We start from the raw sequence: 20575 nt of genomic DNA, 5'->3' as shown, positions 1-20575 counted from the left end.
ATATTCCCATCATTAATCCACCCGCAATACATATCGCAAAATACGGTATTTCCGTATTCCACTCCAATGCAATACGGCCGTATTATTCAACGGCACCGTCGCCTCTTGTATTGGTCTCTTAACTTACGAGATACAAAGAGACACTGCTACAAACGTAATCAAACTAGTGCAGTGATAATTCGTGGCCCTTATTATGATTGTTCCTGGATGATGGTTATTTACAGATTCATCAATAACTTGGCATTCCTCATACAGTCCTGGGTTTGCAGTGGCAAAACAGCGCAAATTTTCAGAAATCGGTTGGTAGTGACAATCTTTAGGTCTGTGTTAACTCATTTATTTAAAAATATAGAATTAACTGACACCTGATATGTAGGATAGTTGTATTTGTATTGTATAACTGAACTGTTTTCTTTTGTGAGCTGGCACTGTTGATCCAGCTAAATTCATAAGTATGCAGGTGATTTATGTATTTGGTCGTGGAGTCATTGATAAAAGTTATCATTTTGATATATAACTTGGTTTGATTTATTCCTCACAGACTTTTGGATGATTATGGCTCCGATTATGCTTATATTTGTACATTCTCTTAAGAGATGCACTCTTACTCCCAAATACGATTTACCACAATTAATAGTTTTGTTTTAATATTCAAAAAAGGATGAAAATATGTCGAAAACAATAGTTCGTATGAAGGATAGCGAGTTTAAATTGAATGAAATGTGCATCAAACACAGAATTTCTACCTTATGAGACTAAAGTAGATCACAGTAAATCTTGTAGCATTCACCAATCATTTTTTGCGATTTCAGCTATTAAATACACGGTTACAATCTTGTTATCAGCAATTAATATATTCCATAGATGCATTATTTAGTAAGTAGATTAAGTGTTATCAGTCAGAATTTATGTTGTTATACATGTGTATGTATCGATTATGAATAACAGTGTCACTTTAATGTTGTAAACTTGTGACGCTGTGTATTCATAAACTAGCTTAAACCCCCTGTGAACATCTATTTCCCTGATCGTTTCGAAGCGCTGACCCGAGCATTTTTGACATCGATGTTTGGATGCATGTAAGGTTCAAATGGTGCTCTACAAATCGGTGAAGATCAAATAAATTAAACAATCATTGCTGAGAAACTTAGTTTAGTTCAATATTGACCACGTGACCATGGGATTTTAGCTATGTTATGAGCGACACACATCTCCCATTGGGACTTCAAAAGTTTTGTTAATTTATAGTTTTAATAGATAGAGGTAATTCTCCAGTGTTGACCACGATCGAAGTGTTCTTCATTTTCGATCATAAGTAGTATGGCATTTCAATGTCACCTCGATTCGGCGTGGCCAGTCAAGCTATTGTATTTTTATAAGATTCCTCTGCGCAAGTTTTCTTCAGAAGTTATTGTAAAAGCGGGGTTGAACAGACGGACGGATAAACGGTCCGGTTGCAATAATGAATCCTTCAGGGACGAAATACAGAACAGAATGAGAGGAAGTCTGTTTATCGAGTCGGTGTGCCTGTCTTTCAGCCGTTTGCAAACAAACTTGTTTTATCACGACTGTCTTTGCAATCAATTATCAAACGAGAAGAGACGGTTTTGCTCATGATATTTCCGAAAGCTGCAACAATAGCTTTCAAGGGGATTTATTTCGACAGAACTGACAAATTAAAACAGCAATTTCAAGCAAAAATAACACGATCTGATTTGAATTCAAACAGATTGTAATTCTGTATCAGAATGTCAGAGAACTCGTTTGAAACAAGTAGAAACAATATAACTCAAGATAAAATATTGTTTGTATGCCCCTAATTCATATATGTTTAAAGTGTCATAAGTTTCGAAATATAATTATAATACAACAACATAAAAAACAATTGATTTTGTTAGGGATTATCCCCTAGTAAACTGCAGTCTTCATTGACTATTTGACGTGGTAACCCCGATATCTATTAATAACATATTCCAAAATAACCTGCTCTTTTATGTAGCGTTTTTATCTTTCGTTTAGTGTATCGCGTATAACCAAAATAGAAAAAATAAAACTTAGATGCATAGCATCAAGTCGGCGCAATAAAAATAGAAAAAAACAACAACATGCGTATTGATCAGCAATAACAACTTGATCTCTACATAAATCATATGATATTTAATTAACATGTATCCTGCAAAGAATAAATTAATGGGCAATAGTTATACATTAATATAAGGAAATAATCTCATATTGTTTATTTTGAATTACATTGACAAACAAATAATTAATAATAAAGCTAGTTTGTTAAAACTTCCTTTGTCGCAGCGAAGGAGATTGAAAAACATATAGGAAATTATAAAGGTACCGAATAGCATTCAGCTATTTAGGGAAAAGCTGGTATTTAATACAAATTATAAATCAAACAAAAAACAATTTACAGGGCCGTTATCTTTCAGACTTTAAGCCTTCGACATCAATTAAATTATACATCTTTTAAGAAACACCTACAATCAAACTTGTATTGTGCAACGTTGAAAGTATTCACAACATACATAGTATATAGTATATAGCTTAAATACATTTCCTCACACATTTTGTGTGAGTTTATGTCATGACAAATGATTCAATGACTATTCACATTAGAGCTCTAATTTGCACTTGTGGTGATGTTTTCACCAATGAAAAGCGCTTTTTGCTAACATTTGTTTCAAACGGATTAATGTTTCCTATGTTAACCTCTGAAAAACGTGAAGGAATCCCTTAAACTATGAGTGCCATCCGGCTTGATGATTTACAAAGGGTTTTGCGATACTTTATTACATTGTTTATTTTATAAGTGCCTTGATTGTTTTTTAAGAAATACTTGTATTTATAGATTCAAGTTTCTCTTCACCAAATATGCGGATGCCATGGCTCATGTCGACAAATGCATAAAGTGTAACACAATATAGTGTTTGACGATCTACAGAAAATGGAGCGGTTTACCTCGTCTTGCGGCCCGCGCAAATTTATGTTGAGCGCAAAAATCGAAAACAGACATATATTCGGAATTAAGATAATTTAAAAAATGCCTCTCCATAACATTCGTTTACTGTATTTACATTTCAGACATAGCCAATAACCTGCGTTCTGGATGGATATATTTTCTCGGCTGCTTCACTTTACGTATACTAGAACGCTATGTAGCACTACAGCAGCTTTCTAAAGGTACCACTAGTATCACCATCTGTCTTCACGCAGAACTGACTGTTATCCTCAAATCACCCATTTGAAGGTTTTCGTTCAATTGACAACATGGCGAAGAAGGACTTTCTGATCGATCACAGGTAGGAATTTCATTAATTGTATGTCTATTTTATTTTAATAAGTTGTAAAACTGTGAATGACGTGATGATTTTTTGTCAACCGTTTGTTCATCAAGCTAAACACGAAATCGGAAGTATGAATAGTAACGATTATCCGTTCAATTATTATTAGTAGTATTATATAAACTAAAATGTCTTATGCATTTGCTAACATTGGGAAAAAATGAAAAATGTGTGTCATATATAGAATATCTATCCATCCAAATATTATCCAATCCCTCAAAGACTTATTGTGAACAACAAAAACCCAACGGTGAAATAATAACCATTCAGTATATGTGTCTTTTTTTAAAAAAAAAATGATTTTTCAAAAACTGTAAAGGAATTTTAGAACAAATACATAGTGAACGAAAAGTCAACGGTTTTCAAATGAACAAATGTTGCGGTCAAATATAAAGTAATATTCCTTAAGTGAAGAGAAGCGCATATTTACCTGAAAATCCAGACAACCATTTGTATACCAGTTGTTAACTCAACGTTTAAGGAGCTTTGTATTATTCCCCTTTGAAGTGTAATTATAAGTGCTCTCAGAGATTGTTACGGTATGAAAGGAGATATCGATAAGAACGGAAAGACAAATTGATGGTCGGAAGAAACTGGTTAATTAAAATACCCAGAATTAGAAGCTTGAGATAAAAAAATCCGAACTGCGAATAAAATCTCGGCTAATGATATGGTTAGGGTGCAAGGTTTCGATCAATGAAGGGAAAGAGGATATGTGAGCAATTGACAGTCGATTCGTCACAATAATTGGCTACGTTCCGTCTTGTTAATTCTTTGACAACCGTAACCAAAGTTAGTCCTTGTTTGTTTGACCTTGGTCGGAGGATTTCATCATGTAACTACATACTTGTATACACATACCATGCCATTCGGAAGACCTCGGCCCTTTTCCATCGAAACAGCCTCAGATGTCTATGAAGGGTTTTCAATGTCAAAAATCTTAACACTTAAGTGCGCTGCAAGTAGATCGCGTAGTAATTTCCATTTACAGTCAAACTGCTTCAACTGATGAACCAGCATACTCGTGAGGTTGTTTTCCATGGAAAATGGCCAAAGTGTTCCGAATAATACCATGCAGGCCAATTCAAGCCAAACTATGTTTTAGATATTTTCTGTCGATATCTGGCTCTGAGTATTATACATTTTTTCTTTTATTTTCTAACGCATACATAATTCATTTATATTATATGATAATAATGGATTGGTTCTCTAATGTATAAACGGCTTGATAAATATTCAGGACACGCAACTGTCTCAATCAATTAACGTTTAAAACCATTTTTGTTCATACTTTTGCATTTGGAATGGACGCACAAGTACTGAAATGCTTACGATGAATGAAAATTAAGATGTTCATAAAACAACTGAAAATTAGTGTTTAATTTGTCTTTGTTCGATGAAAACGTCTCACATAAGAAAGTTAACGCTAATTAACTCTAATTACACTGATCAAAAGACCAACAATGACGATATTAAATGCTGTATAAGGCAACATATTTAACAAGTCGCTCAGGCAATTTCTTAACACGCATGTTCTCAAGGACAACTTTATGTTATGTCACAGACTTTTTTTAGATCATAACTGAGGCTATAATCGTATGTTATATATTTTGCAATATTTACTATTTTTTCAATGGGCGCACATAGGTTTCTTATTTTTAATATATCATACAGCATTGAATTCCTCTCTTTTATTTTGGTGAATAAACATCATGAGACTCAACCTCTACATGGTCTCGCTAAATATGTGTTTGGATACCGAGTTCGACTTTATGTTATGTCACAGATTTCTTTTACGTCAAAGCTGAGGATATAATCATATTTTGTATAATTTGCAATACTATTTGTCCATCGGGCGCACATAGGCTGCTGGTTTCTTATATTATTATGACATTCAATGTATCTCTTTTCATTTGGCAAATAAATATTCATGAGACTCAACTTCTACGCGATCTCGCTAAATACGTATTTTCATGCCGAGTTCGACTTGGAAAAGGTCGTTAGAAAAGCGTCTATCATATCGTCACCTATACATAGGAAGTTTGTGGCTAATCTAACTATATACGAAATTAATATGACCGTTAAAATGAAGAGCTTTACGAGAAATGTTACATCAAAGGGAAGTCAATTAACCGATGCAAGTTGTTGATATAATGTATTGTCTCCCTTTGTAATATTCATTCAACGTCCAGGCAGAATCCAATACGAGGATTGCGTTAGATCTTAAGCCAGCAACGCATGTCCTAAAAGGTTCGTTTGTTAAAGTTAAGCACAAGTAACACTTTCTGCGGAAAAACGCGCTGATTTGCATTTCGTTTTCTGTTTACACTTCTTTGAAGTGACACTCTTATTTAAAATCAATACAAACACGTGTTAAACAAACATAAATTTTGAGTGATGCACTCTCAACTACTAACTAAATAATGCATTTATGGAAAATATTAGTTGCTAATAACAATATTATAACCGTGTATTTAATAGCTGAAAATAGAACAAAATATTAAATGATTGGTGAATGCTAAAATACTTACTGCGATATTCTATGGTTTTATACGGTAGAAATACCGTGTTTTCTGTACATTTCTTTAAAATTAATCTCTGTGCCCTTCATAAGCATCATAGTTTTCGACATTTGTTCGTCCTTTTTGGTATATGAAAACAACGGTATTAAATGTGATAAATCTTATTTAGGAGTAAGAGTGCATCTTTAAATGAGTATGTTTAAATTTATTTCCAGTGGTAGGAGTAAATCTCGCCGCCCGCCAAAACAATTTAACTATTGTTTTGTTTTTGTCAAGTCGAAATAGATCTTGAAAGGAGTCTCTAATTTATCAAAATGTAAATGGTGTGCTTTATTTTTGTTTACGCTAGACAAAAGTATTCTTTCAATGTATTTCCATCTGCTTCAGGGAAATATAAATGAAGTTTTCTGACAAACACTTCTGAAATTGAAATTACTTTGTAGGTTTCTGAAATTGATGGATTATGTCCTGAGTTGAAATAGTAAATTTAAATTTCTATTTTATATAGAAACATTGATGTTTTTGCATTTCTTTTTTTACCTTACAGCTAGAATTATAACTCAACTGTACCTTTCTTTCCTGTCATGTTACCGTACTTTATCATTTACCATAGTTAAGTTAGACCACTTTTTATAACAGTGCGTAATACGACTCATGAAGACGTAACATGAGTTTGTCGGATATCTGTCTTGACTATTAACTTTTACCACGGCTAAAAGAAGACTTATTGGTTAAAAAAATGTTTTAATCCTATATTTGGTTTCGATCGTAAACAAGGTTTAGATTACTTATGTAAAAAACTACAGAAACAATGTCTCGGTTTAATGGCACTGGGTAAACACCAAAGTTATAGAACACAAAAACAAGACATCATAACCTATTTCTAGCAAATTAAAACACATATCATACATTTTGTTATAAAGTAATTACTACGTTATATTCTAAGTGAGTTATAACACATCACGTTGAACTCGTCAAGTCATAATCAAGAAATCAGGAAGGTGAACTCGTAAACTTGAATTCTTGAGATCTTATATTTATGAAGTTGAAATTAAAAAATCGTGAATTGGAAAAATCGTCTATTTGTAGTTTACGTAATGAATTTGGGATGTTGAAATCGTGAACTTGTGAAAACGTTATGTTAAAATCCTGAAAATGCAATGATGAAATTTGATGAAATTTCATAGCAGGTCTTTTGTTGTAGGAAAACATAATTTTAAAATGGGTAGAACCAATATTTTGACGGATTAATATAAGAAACGATAAACGCCACGTATGTATAGCGAGTATAACATGTAGAACTACGATTTAAAGGATGCAATAAAAAAAATCACATTCATGGCCCGCAGTCAATATTAAACTTGCATAAAGGTACAAAGTCACTTTACACTAGCAAACTTTATCAACCGCGTTCGCGTTTGCCTCCTTGCATAATTTTAATTATTAATCTGTTCAAGCAGATCAATAAACGCTGATTATTTAGTTACGAAATTATTTCACAGTCGCCAAATTTATTTTAAGACAAAAATTAAATACACGTGCGAACGTTCTACGGGCCGCAAAACGATAATCGAAAATCGGCTCGGGCCGCAAAACTTATAATTGCTGAGTATTGCATATAATCGCGGAATCCATGCACACATGTGTAGCTTTTTATAGTAACATATGTATTCATTTCAATTGTTTGACTTATGGGCACAATCATGTAGTGGTCAATGTAAATTTTGAAATTGTTCTTTTTTAAATTCGTGGACACAAACAAAACTATTATGTTTTTAAAGGACCACAATGGAAATAAAAGTTTTCTCTTTTTTGTGACATCCTTGGTTCGGTGTGCCTGTCTTGGCTTTTGATAATATCATGTATGTATAATAATATTTACTATACATGTTGTTTATTTTAAATGACCATGTATGTGCATTCATTAATGAAATAAATCTATCCATCTATGTCAATGACTTTACTCTACTTAAGTAGAACCTGACAAATAAATTTCCGAGATCATTTCCATTGACCTTCCTTGTTTCCTAAGCTCATTTAAATTGACTCAGAAACACGCTTTGTTGATGAGAAACCTTGATTAGAGTATTTTCATTCTATTTAAATGAAGCATTTGCAATTTGGCCTAGAACAAGATTAATCAGATAAATCAGATCTTCATTCTAGAAACATGGAATTTGTTTGTTTTTTTGTAATACTCTTGAATTTTCTAAAGGGAAATGTAACGTTCATTTCTATCAACTAATCGTCCTCATGATATCAATGTATATTTAATCGCTATACTTTGATTGGACAAGCGCACCGCCATTTTACAAATTTAAAACGACTTTTTAATTTTTGGTCATTCCCTTTTGCAATCAATAAATGATAAAGAACAGTTTTGTTCAAGTACAAAAAGGTTTTTCCATCAGTCGACCTGAAGTTGACATTTAAAAATCCCTGTGACAATATTCCCGAGTTCATTTTTTATTGATCTTGGACACACTATCTACAGGCATGATATTTCAAGAGCTCATTTAAAACGACACTGACACACGCTATGTGAATACAAATCTTGATAAGACTATTCTAACTCTCTAAAGATTACACAGTTGCTATCTGGCCCAGAAAAAAAACCAATCAGATAAGCAAGGTCTCCTTTCCAGAAACATGGAAAAAAACAATGCTTTCGAATAGTTTTTAGAAAACAAAACACATTGTGCATGAACAAGTCGTCGTTATCTCATTAATTTGTAGTTAATCGCCGACTTTGATTGAAATACCGCGCCGTCATTTGACCAATTAAAAACGATTTTTTTTTAATTTTGGTCATTCTTTTCTATTGTCAATATAAAGAAGGTAGAATATTTCAAAAATGAAATTGTACTGTTTTAATCAGTTAACTTGAAGTGGACGATTGACAATCCGAAGGACAATTTCCCCGAACTCACTTTATATGATGTTGGACTCCCTATCTACAGGCATGATATTTTAAGAGCTCATTTAAAACGATCCTGGAACACCTATGTGAATGCAAATCTTGATATGCCTATTCTCACTCTATTAGTATGACACATTTGCTTTCTGGCACAGAAAACGAACAATCTGACCTCTCCAGAAAAAAATAATTTTGAGCACTCTTTGACAAGTACACCTTCGCTTTTTACATAAAAAGGGAACATCAACTCTCCTTACTTTTAGAAATTTCCCTTTATTTCAAATCTTAACACCTTTGCATTGCTTAAAGATGAACTTGGCAAACAAACACAAAGACATAAAGATGGCATGGTTTTAATGTCGTTATCTGGATGCAGTAATAAGTAAATGAAGCAAGAAAGTAGAGTTTGTCAAGTAAGAAAATGTTGTTTTTCCATCATTGATCTTTAAGCTGAAATATACAAATCCAAAGGACAAGGTAAAAATAACAGACAGCTGCTAAAATCATACACAACTTTCAGTATGTATACGTTTTATGTTAATACTTATGTTAAAAACTATAGAAACAAGTTCAGTAGCCAAACGTTTAGACATAAACCCCGTTTAATGGCACAGGGTAGACACCAAATACATAGAACACAAAAACAAAAACAATCACAAACATGAAATCTGGAACAGCAGCTCAAAACTCCACAAACAGCACGGTGCATATATATATACTATATATAAAAAAACTAGGTATGTTTATCAAAGATTGTTAGGTACCGCCTTGGAACGGTCAGTAAAATGTAAATTTTCTGGGTGTTTAAACCAGTGTGTGCACAACCTCACTCTTAATGTTATAGTACAATATATTCTTACACAAGGTCATATACAGATAAGAGACACAAACTATTTGACTCCACTGTACTCCAGTATAATGATAATAAAGATTTTCCTGAGAACATTTATAAAGGGCTCTTTAAAACATTATGTCGAGGCACTCTGTTTCCTATTAATTTTAATCGACTTTAAACACGCAATGTACAGGCATTATATTTTCCGCGACCCTTGAACATTATTTGTTTGGGAAAACTGTTCCCTAGTTTATTTTAAACGATCTGAAGCATGTTATTTACAGTCATTATATATCCCGATTTTATTTTAATTGACCATTGAAGCCGTTATTTTACATCAGCTCTTATTGATACTTTTTCCCGATACAAAACTTCCCGTATTTATTTTAATCGTCTATTGAACAAGATACGTTGAGGCAAAATATTTCCTTACACGTAATATACAGATAAAATCTTGATTAACGCCATACCTCTGTGTACCGAGCATATAATTTTGCTGTCTGGCAAATAATGGGGATATCAGTAAACTGCTTCCTTCTGATTAGATAAATTACATACTGAGCATAATAATTATGCGTTTGTTTAAGCAACCCTTAAAAAACATTATATTTGGACACAATATTGTTCACGGGTATATTAAGTTCAGCGTAATTGGTCGTTGAAAACTGTTTCGGGAGTTAACGTCTTTGCTGAGTTAATCAAAATCTAGTGTTAGACACATTATCGTCAGACTATCCTTTTGCTTAGTTTATCGTAATCGACCGTTGGTCACGTACTCGGGAGACAATCCTTTACTTGAGTTTATTTAATCGCTCGTTGAACACGTAGTTGGGAAACAATCTATTTTCTTAACTTATTGTAATCGCTCGATGAAAACGTGGTCGGGATACATTTCAATATTTTTTCTGAATGTGTTGTAATCTATCGTTGAACACGTATTCGGGGTTGAATCTATTTCACCACTTTATCGTTATCAACCATTGAACACGTTGTCAGGAGACGATCATTTTGCTGAGTGTTTTGTAATCAATCGTTGAAGACGTTGTTTGGAAACAATGTATTTGCTGGGCTTATTGTTATCGATTGTTGAACACGTAGCTGGGAGTCAATCTATATGCTTTTCTTTAAAGCGACTGTTAAACACGCTGCTGAGGGCAATGTATTCGCTAAGACCATTGTAATCGACCATTAATCACGTTGTCCGTAGACAATAAAAACATTGCTGTTTTTACTCTTATCGATCGTTGAGCATGTTGTCGTGAGACAATCTATTCGTTGAGCGCGTTTAAATCTTATCTGCAACAAGTCATGCAATAAGCGTCTTTCCTCTCCCTAGCTGAGATTCATTCGCTTTCTTCCAATGAATGGGGACTTTCAGATAGCTAAAATATGCCTACTTCTGGGGAGGTTACATTCATTTTAAGCGTATAAAGAACTTTGAAATGATTCTTTAGGCAAAGCTTTAGAGGAAATATTGGTTGTTTTGAAAAAAAAGCATACCATAAAAAAGGTTTGCAGCAATATGAATGGTGTGATATGGATTCAGCAATAAAGCCATATAGCATTGAAGTAAGACGGAATTGTTTGTCAAATAAGATAATGATGTGTTTTCATAGGTTGTCCGTTGTTTGAGACGTAGGCATGTGAAGAACACTCCGTGATTGATGACATCTGCTCAAGGAAATAAACAACCTTTAGTGTTGATAAGATTTCTATTAATGTGCCGGTAAAAGTTGTTGTTAACAATCAATATACCCAAAGATCCGAGAAATCTCCTGTTATGCCTATAATTGAAGCCGTTCTTCTCCTTTTAAAGAACTAGCGTGCGTTCATCGATTGATGAAGTTGTTAGACTAAACTGGCGCACTAAAAGTGGAGGTTTGCAATTAGTATACATTTTCTTTTTATCATTGTACGTGAAAAATCATTGTGAAAAGATTGTATCTCCATTTGATATATTGTGAGTATCAAGAAATACCAGCTAGTCGCATTAGACAGGCTTTCAAATATCTTCGTCTACTCCATTCATTTCCTAACCTGTTCGTTTCCTGGCATTCGAAGGAGACGCCGAAGCCTAAGAAAGGTGGTGTAATTTTTCGCGTATTGACGCAAGATAGTTAACAATTGTATTGTGGTAGACAGTATTCATGTTCCGAGAGCCATCTGAAATTGTAGGATAAGGATAACAGTGACAAATTACACCAGACCGCAATATGGTAAGTAATAAATATAAATCATCGTTCTTGCTTTATAGTTATGTTCGGGGGATAAGATTGGGCGGTATAAATTGGATTACATTTTGTACTTTTACGATTGGCATTTATATCGTGCAAAACAAACAAACAGACTAAATAATTGTAAATGTAATACTGTAGTGGTTTTGTAGTGTATTTTTACGATTAGTTTATAATTGGGAACAATTGTTGAACGAAAAACACAACAATAAATTAGGTGGTAAAAATTGGATAGCGTTTTGTACTTGCTCGATTGGTATTTATATGAAAAAATGTCATGCAAAACCAACAAACAAACAAAACATATTGCCAATGTAGTAATGTAGTGGTTTTATATTGTGTTTAACGATTGTCTTATAATTGGAAACAATTGTCATACGAACAAAACAACTAATTGGATGATATTAATTGAATAGCATTTTGAACTTATACGAGTGACATTAATGTGAAAAAAAAGTTCATGAAAAACGGACAAATTGCTAATATAATACTGTAGAGGTTTTAATTGTGTGTGTGTTTTTTTTAAGATTAGCTTGTAATTGGGAACAATTGTCATACAAAACAAACAACTAATTTCGAATAATATGATACTTTAATTGTTTTGAACTGCACTTTAGCGATTGCCGTCTCTGTTGAATAGCAGCAATTCAAGACAATATGAAAGAATCTGATAGTGTAGCTAATGTATATGCACGGAAGTAGAACTAGCAAGTTTAGAACACTCCTTCCCTTAATTTGTATATATTTAGTGTTCAATTTTCCATTGTACTAGCTATACTTTGTTGGAAAAGTAAAGCAACTATTATGTTATGTTTTTAAATAACCATGTCGTGTTTAATATACCTATATATAGCATAATGCCAATGTGCAGTCAAAGGAATAATGTTCTTGAATAACAACACCTGAATCGAAAAAGATATGGTAATAACACAAAGATAGTGCAAATGTGCACTTTTCCAACAAAGTATGGAATGTAGATCGACATCCTTATAACAGGTTGATATAATGCAACACAATGTATACCAGCTTAATGTTGATTTTGTTATTAAAACAAACACTTTATTTGGATAAAAAAGTAATGCAATTTCTAACAGTTTCATAACAACAATGTATTGCTGTTCACCATTATTGAAAATTTCGTCTTAAAACATATAAAAACATCAATATTGATTCCACTCATTATTGTGTAAGGTTACCCGTCATTTAAATTGAGCCCATGGGTATTTAATTAGAAATATTTTGCATGTGGTTTTGACTTTGTAATGATTTCTCCAATTCTTACAATCAAAGCGATGACTGGTTTTAAAATCTTATGACTGTATGTATTACTTAAACCGATTATGATAGTAATTTTTCTGTCCGATTCCCAACACTACTTTCAAGGCCCATAATCTAGGCATGCATGGGCGGATCTGGCTGGTTTTCGAAAGAAGCCGAGCTCTAATGGACTGTACAAGTTTCATCGAGATACAATCAAAGCGATGACTGGCTTTAAAATTTTATGACTGTATGTATTACTTACATACTTTACTTATCTTCCATCTGGAATACTTAATAAAAAAAGTATTAATAAATTTGTTGTTAATTACCATTTATAGTGACATGCTTTTTGTGATGCCAATAATACAAACTATTGTTTATATGTATGTCAACGTTGAATGAGAAACCTAATTTCTCTTTTTTTCTTTTTTTAAGTTGAAATTTCGAAAATCTACTATGCATGTACATTAACAGGGTTCATTGTTTTCATCATATCGTTACTTTTCCATTGTGATTAATCCCTTGAAATACAACTTTGTTGCAAAATCGATGCGAATCAGGAAATAATATAATACTGCGACTCATGCTTGCAGATTTTTAATATTCTGGAAAGATGATTAAACATTACACAAGAGGTATACGTTCATATAATATTATTGAGTCTTGAAGTGTTTTGAATGTTCGTTCAACGGTACAAGTATGGTGTGCACTTCTATGAGTTTACTGGGTTCGAGGTTGAAATTAATTTATCTCAAGGATGCACAGAAAGCTTGTTAAATTCATTCATTAGTCTGGTTTTTTTCTAAAGAAATCCTTTAGTATTCATGAGGGCCTAACTGGGAAGATAATTGAATCGGTTCGGCTAGAAAGGCGATTATATTTTCAGAAAGTCATGAGAAAAAAAAAATTGTATTCAATGGTGGAGTTTTCAATATAACCCAAATTGATTTAGTGATAAAAATCTAGTTTGCTGAACGAAACGCGTTCAAGCGACATTGGAAGTAAACATTAGAGTAAACTGAATTTTATAAGTGGATGAAACGCTAATTTTTGACCAAGGATTGCAGCATTCAAATACAAGCAAATCCGAAATATTGCATATAGAAGCAGAAAATAGCATAGCCTTTTATATGCTCAAACATTTTTCCATATAATCTCTGTCTAAAAAAAATATTTCGAAACTTACGTCACTGACTTAATTGTGCGCATTGGTTGTGACCCGTGGTGACAAATGTGAGAAATTTAAGTCACGTGATTACTCACCATTTATATATTAAGCATTTTTATCTCATCTTTATCAAACTAAAAAACGATATTTATTTAAAGGCTATTATTTTGAAATTATGTTATCAACATTTTTATTGCTATGTTATTTTCAGAGTTATGAATCTGGCATTGACCAATATTGACCAAATTCACTTCGTTGGCTCTCTTTTTGAGCATTTTTTAACCTTATCGTTGACTGATATGTTGTTGCAGTGTTTATATGCATAACCTCTTGACTGAGTTCCATTAAAAGCTCTAGATCGCAATATCAACCCATTAATTGTCTAAATTTTACCTAATTGACTTCGTCCTTTTAATTTAATATTTATCTAATCTTAGAAACAAAGTTCGTGGACCATGACATACGATCTCGACTGGGGTAATTTTACTTCTACATAACATTTAAAATCTCAACGAAGTGACAATTATTGGTAAAAAATGGCCAAATGTATTATGACCATGTCCCATTGATATTTGTTTATGTATTCTTTGCTACATTATATTCAAGCGTTTAGGAGCAATATCACCATCGGCTATATCACACATTTTACTATGGTTTGATTACCTTGAGTTGTCAAAATTTACTTTGTCTTTTATCTTATATTGAAGTTTACTTATCAAATTCATTACAAATGGAGTGACTTTTGTAATGTTGAGAATATCTTATTTGTTATGGATTAACAAAAAAGATCGCATTCACCACTATGGCGTATAAATAGTCAAGTAATCATTATATTCACTTTGTCCGTTGTTTTTTTGAGCATTTGTTTTATCAAATTCTCACCAAATGTGTTAGCAATATGAACATGTATAGTATCACAACTCATGTTTGTACTTCGTTCCAGTCGGTTAATTGACGGGTTATTAAGAGTTACAGTTTTTTTTATTTTTCATAGCCTGACCATTTTCAGCTTATATGCGCTCGTAATATTTTACAAACTATAACAAATTAACCAATGTACATTTTTTTTTATTTCATTAATGAATTGGTAATAATGTTACTATAAGATAGTGTCCAATGTTGATGCTTGGCGACCGCATATTACTTAGATAGCATTTGAATGAGTGTAACTTGCTGATAACTAAATGTGAAATAAATGATCAAAAAAGTCAAAATCGTTTCTGAAATGTGGACGTTCTAATAAGACGACATTGAATGCACGGACTTCTAGTTACAAATAAAATGGAGTATTATATTTAAAAAAAACATTCCGTATTGTTTGATAGTTCAATTTCAATTATTTAACCTTTTTTGTGAGATATATTCTAAAGTAAGCGTTAACCCAGACGTTCTTCAGTATGTGCTTCAGATCATATCAGTAATTTTTACAGATTGAAAAAGACTGATGCCTTTTTAGAGGCTGAAGGGTTTTGATATGTGTATAACACTGCACTGAACGAATAAGAAATGTTTTCTGTATTCCAAATATACACAGACACATTATTTGTACGAGTATAGAGTCAAATCTGAAATTTTGTCAATCTATGAACAGTTATTTCCCGTAATGGAATACCAGATCAAGTTGTGAATTGAGTTGTTTCAAACGTGCCTTTGTCTAAATGGATTTTAGACTGAATCTTAAATTCTGATTTGACTTTTTTGGTTTAATACAATTTATTGCTTTTAGTTCCAGAACATGTCTTTGGATCCTATAGGCAAAAGCATTTATACTCTTTGTCATCCATCAACCATTGGCAACATGATTTGATCTTCACACAAAGAAGGTTTAATATCATACAATTTGGGGCAAATATTGAATGTCATTTTATGAACAGTCATCATAAACAGGGGTATTTATGCAAATTTAAAGTGGAACGTTTTGTCAAAAAGAAAACCTAAAAAGCATATTATTTAATAAGTTATTTCCGTCTTACGAACAGTTATTTAAATTGATACAGTAATTTGTTACTTTCGTCCTAAATGGCACTTAGAAACGATTGTATTGGGAACACCCTTGAACCATTTAATGTTGGAAATGGTATAGATGTATGGTCAAATGTTTTCTTATTTCTGCGTATTGTGACTAATTTAGGGTCGCGTTCTTGTCAACAGGTTATCCCTTTTACCTACCACTAAAACGCGATAAACTTTTGATTTTATTGACCTTTAAACGGGTTAATCCAGTAATATTTATAATAATTTATATTTCAATGCTTATGTAGCCTTCGTTTGAACCCGCGACCATCAAAGATATGTTGTATCGTTCAAATACAAAATTGGCAATTTTAGACATCATGTAAAATATATTTCTTACGGGGAAATAGAGTCGAGTACCTCTAACATGTCAAAACGTGTTAACAATGGGGAACTCTTTGAATATTTACTAGTGACAAAGATACCATATTGTGAAGTACATAAAGTTATCCATTTACCATTAATACAAACAGTGTATTCTGGTAAAATTCATATTTAAGTTTCGAACTGTTCAGATTCAATACCTTAAAGTTTTCACTGAATGTAAATATAATCATTATGTTATTAATGAAACAAATTAATTAATATTATCGTTGCTATATACTCATAGTATGTTATTTCTTTCATACATCATATCTTAATTGTAGCGTCACTACTATGCTATTAAAAACTGTAGTCCATGCAAATAAAATGTTATGGTTAATGATTATAAATTTAACAAGGAACTAGTCTCGTTGTTCATATCTAAAATGCAGTGATATAAATTTGCATCCTAATGATGGATGTCATACCTTAAGACAAAAAGTGCATTGCAAAACATAGCTTTAAAATGGTTCAGGTAAACACAGGTTCGAAATATGATGCATACTGTAAAAAAAATAGTTTCGTTTAAATGATCAATTTTTTTCTTACTTTATCAAAGTAATATTGAAGTTGTTTGCTTTTCTCCTCAGATTGTCAGTTCAAAGGTATTTTATGACATATAAATGTTAGAGTTTGGAAATGGTAAAAATGATTCAGTCTCACAAACTATTACATTGTTCAACTCTGTATTGGACTGGCGATATTGCGAAGCCCAACGTGCCCATATACGTCAACGTGTAGCTTAACGTGTAATGTTGAGTTTAAAACTTGTTTATGAATTTTAGGATCACCGAAACTCGCATAAATCACCTTCCTCGCTTTATAGCACATGACATTCTAAGCGGTTACAGTGTACACATACCTGGATGACGTAGTGCACAAAAAGAACACCGAATGATACACTTACCCGTTAACAAATTGTAAACTTTCTTGAGTTGTGTTTTACGTAGCCAAAGATTTTTTAATGCCTGTTTGAAGTCTTAAATTATCTGTTAAATACTGCTACTTTAGATCGTAAGGAGGCCATATGATTATGGATAAAATAACGTCTATGTTTGCAATCTATTGAAAGAATGCGAATCGGATTTGTAGGATGTAGGAAACGTGAAGGTGACCTTGACCTTCGGCGGCCTACGAACCAACAGACATATTTGGTTATCTTCTGATTATGAACAATGCTCATACCAAGTTTAAAACTCGAAAACGGTAGAGTTACAGGGTGGATGACGCCAGACAAAGAATTTTCCTATGTCTATCACCAGGCGACAAATAATATAATTGCAATCTATAAAATGTTTGATATTCCGAAGAAATATACAATAGAACCGTCAGATGAATTGGTCTGCATACATACAAATGAATATAAAGAAAGGTAATCTCAAGGAGATACGATCTCCGGCACAGACCGTTTTGCAGAATGGATTTATCATTACTTTTTCATTTATATAATGATTGGTATTTGCTATATTGCCGACGAAGAATATTAAAACATAGCTGCTGTGCGCTTTATTCCCATTCGAGATGATTGATATATTACTTCCATTCTAAATGATATAGTAATACTAAGAAATAGCAACAAATATAATGGTGTTTAATGAATTGCAATTATATGTGTTATTTCCTGAAATATATTAAAATTGGAGAAAACAAGTTTTGCAATCTGCAATAGATCGTACAATTTCATTTCATAAATATTTTAATAATAATACCATTTGCATTAGTAAAACTTTTTTTTTTCTAATTAGAGAATAAAAAAGAGCCATTACTTCCCGAAACATTATCATATATAAAAAACAATATGGATAAAACCCGTAGACTGTGCATATGTAATTCAGAGCCTCTTCAACTTTGATACAAAAGTAAAAGTTTAACGAGGCGCTGTTGCTTCCTCCAAATACCAGTTACTAGCACTGGACGCCGCGATCCCGATTTTAGACCTGAGGCCATGATAACGAACAGTCTCAAGTCCGAGTCTAGACTCATACTCAGAAATGAACACTTATTACTTTCTAAATATTATCTTCATTCCATTCGATTAACAATTACAAATGTGTATAAATTGTAAATAATTTCAGCAAATTTAATCATAAAAATCAACTAGATAGAGATTAACAATGAAATGAGTATTTGCAGTTTTGCCACTTGAGTGTGAACACATCCTTGAGACTGTTTGTAATCATGGAAGTGCTATGCCTGGTGAGCCACAAGTCAATTTTCATCCCTGTCAACGCAACTGTCATTCCAGCATTTTTCTGTCATTTTCACGAAATAGATATAATACCACTGAATTTCCGGTGCATTGGCTACAATTGCAATTATATGAGAGCCATTGACTCTCTTGGCAGGAGATAAACAAATCATACGCATAACATTTGTGAAATATTACCGTTTGATTGACGGGTTATTAAGAAACAGTTTGATAATGCTGGGGGATAGGACGGAGATTTTAATATCAAACTGGAGAGATTTATAAATATATCAAGAAAATATCAATATCGTGTCAAAATGACAGACAATTTCTATTCAATTTAGATTTAGATGAAAAAGCATGACTAGATTGGAAGCGACTTTTGTGGGTATCAATCAGATCATGTCTTCCTGTTTATATTTGGGACCATTTAGTTGGAGGAATATTTTAACAAGACAAACAATATCAAAGCGGTAGTTGATTTTCAGTTTAATAATTCATATTTATTTATACTAAAAACCTTTTTCTCGTGATAGTTTTATTTAACTTTGTGTGGTCAAATATTATTCTAAGAACATGTTTTAAGTTAAAGGCAGCCAAGCTCAAACGTTTCATTAAACATAAAATATAAAAATTAGTGATACACTTCATGTACTGTACATTTGTTTACGTAGCCAGTTAACAGTGAAAGAAAATTGTAAAATAAAGTGACAAAGATGAAACGCATTTTTGAAAAATACAAACGGAACTCCCAATTCATTTCTGGAATGAAAATACATCTAAAGGTATATCTTGTGAGTTAAGCTAGATATTAAGAACTTATCTTTCTGATATTGGTGTAAGGGTGTAATTTCATTGATTTCGAATTTTGTATTTTTGTGAACTTTATACATTTTCCTCTCATATGTATATTCTTAATATTTATCTTTTTTTCAAATGAAGTTGTCTACCTTTAACGAATGATAAATAAGTAACAACGACAAATAAATGTTCCTATGGATCATTCATAAAACCAAGTTATGACCTTTTTTAAAAAAACTGTATCTATTTTTACTGTCTACTTCATGTATATCAATTGTAAAAACAAAATCATCTAAAATCTTAGACACGACGATAGAAACGTGTATATACATCTATCGATTAACATGTCGCTGTTAGTGGCTTATATTCAATTCCGAAAACAGGAAAACACTAATGCAACATTAAGTCATCCAATCTCAGTATCTGAGAATATCGTATAATGATGCAATTATGAAGTATTGCCGGTAGCCCGAAGGCATTTCCAGGGATTGTGTCAATATTTCCACGACAAAACTGCCCTTAAAGTGTATGTCCAGGAAATCTTAGGCGTCTGTCTCCTTCTGTGGGACACTCTGCTTCTTGTCGATTCGTAATTTATTTAGTGTAAGCGAGTGTTTAAAACGTACAATACATGATAATTATATATGTCAATGAAAATCGTATGTGTTATGTAGGTTACCATAGAAGTTTAAAGAATTGCAAATTTGCTAGTTTGACGATAATTTAGGGAATTACAAATTTGACGGATGTTTAAAGGAACCAACAGTTTGAATATAGTTTAAGGTATATTGAGTTTGATTTAAGTTTAAGGTATCGTCCTTTTGATTTTAGTTAACTAATTGCCAGTTTGAAGGTAGTAAGTTTAATGAATTGCCCGTTTAAATGGTGTTTATTGTATTACTTGTTGGAAGGTAGTAATACAAA

At 32.4% G+C, this 20575-nt stretch overlaps 2 protein-coding genes across 2 annotated transcripts in view; both read left to right on the top strand.

Moving 5' to 3' along the window:
• Positions 1-3176: 3176 nt before the first annotated feature.
• Positions 3177-20575, top strand: part of LOC128203110 (neuropeptide Y receptor type 4-like) — a 175617-nt gene continuing 158218 nt past the window's right edge. Inside the window, exon 1 of the mRNA XM_052904385.1 lies at positions 3177-3308. Within this exon, the coding sequence (XP_052760345.1) occupies positions 3277-3308 (32 nt within the window). The 5' untranslated portion in view covers positions 3177-3276. The remainder of the gene's footprint in view (positions 3309-20575) is intronic.
• Positions 11600-20575, top strand: part of LOC128203111 (substance-K receptor-like) — a 197468-nt gene continuing 188492 nt past the window's right edge. The window contains exon 1 of the mRNA XM_052904386.1: positions 11600-11840. Within this exon, the coding sequence (XP_052760346.1) occupies positions 11838-11840 (3 nt within the window). The 5' untranslated portion in view covers positions 11600-11837. The remainder of the gene's footprint in view (positions 11841-20575) is intronic.

This window comes from Mya arenaria, chromosome 9, assembly GCF_026914265.1.
Source record: "Mya arenaria isolate MELC-2E11 chromosome 9, ASM2691426v1".
In the NCBI taxonomy this organism is placed as follows: Eukaryota; Metazoa; Mollusca; class Bivalvia; order Myida; family Myidae; genus Mya; species Mya arenaria.
This window is presented reverse-complemented; position numbering and strand designations above follow the sequence as displayed.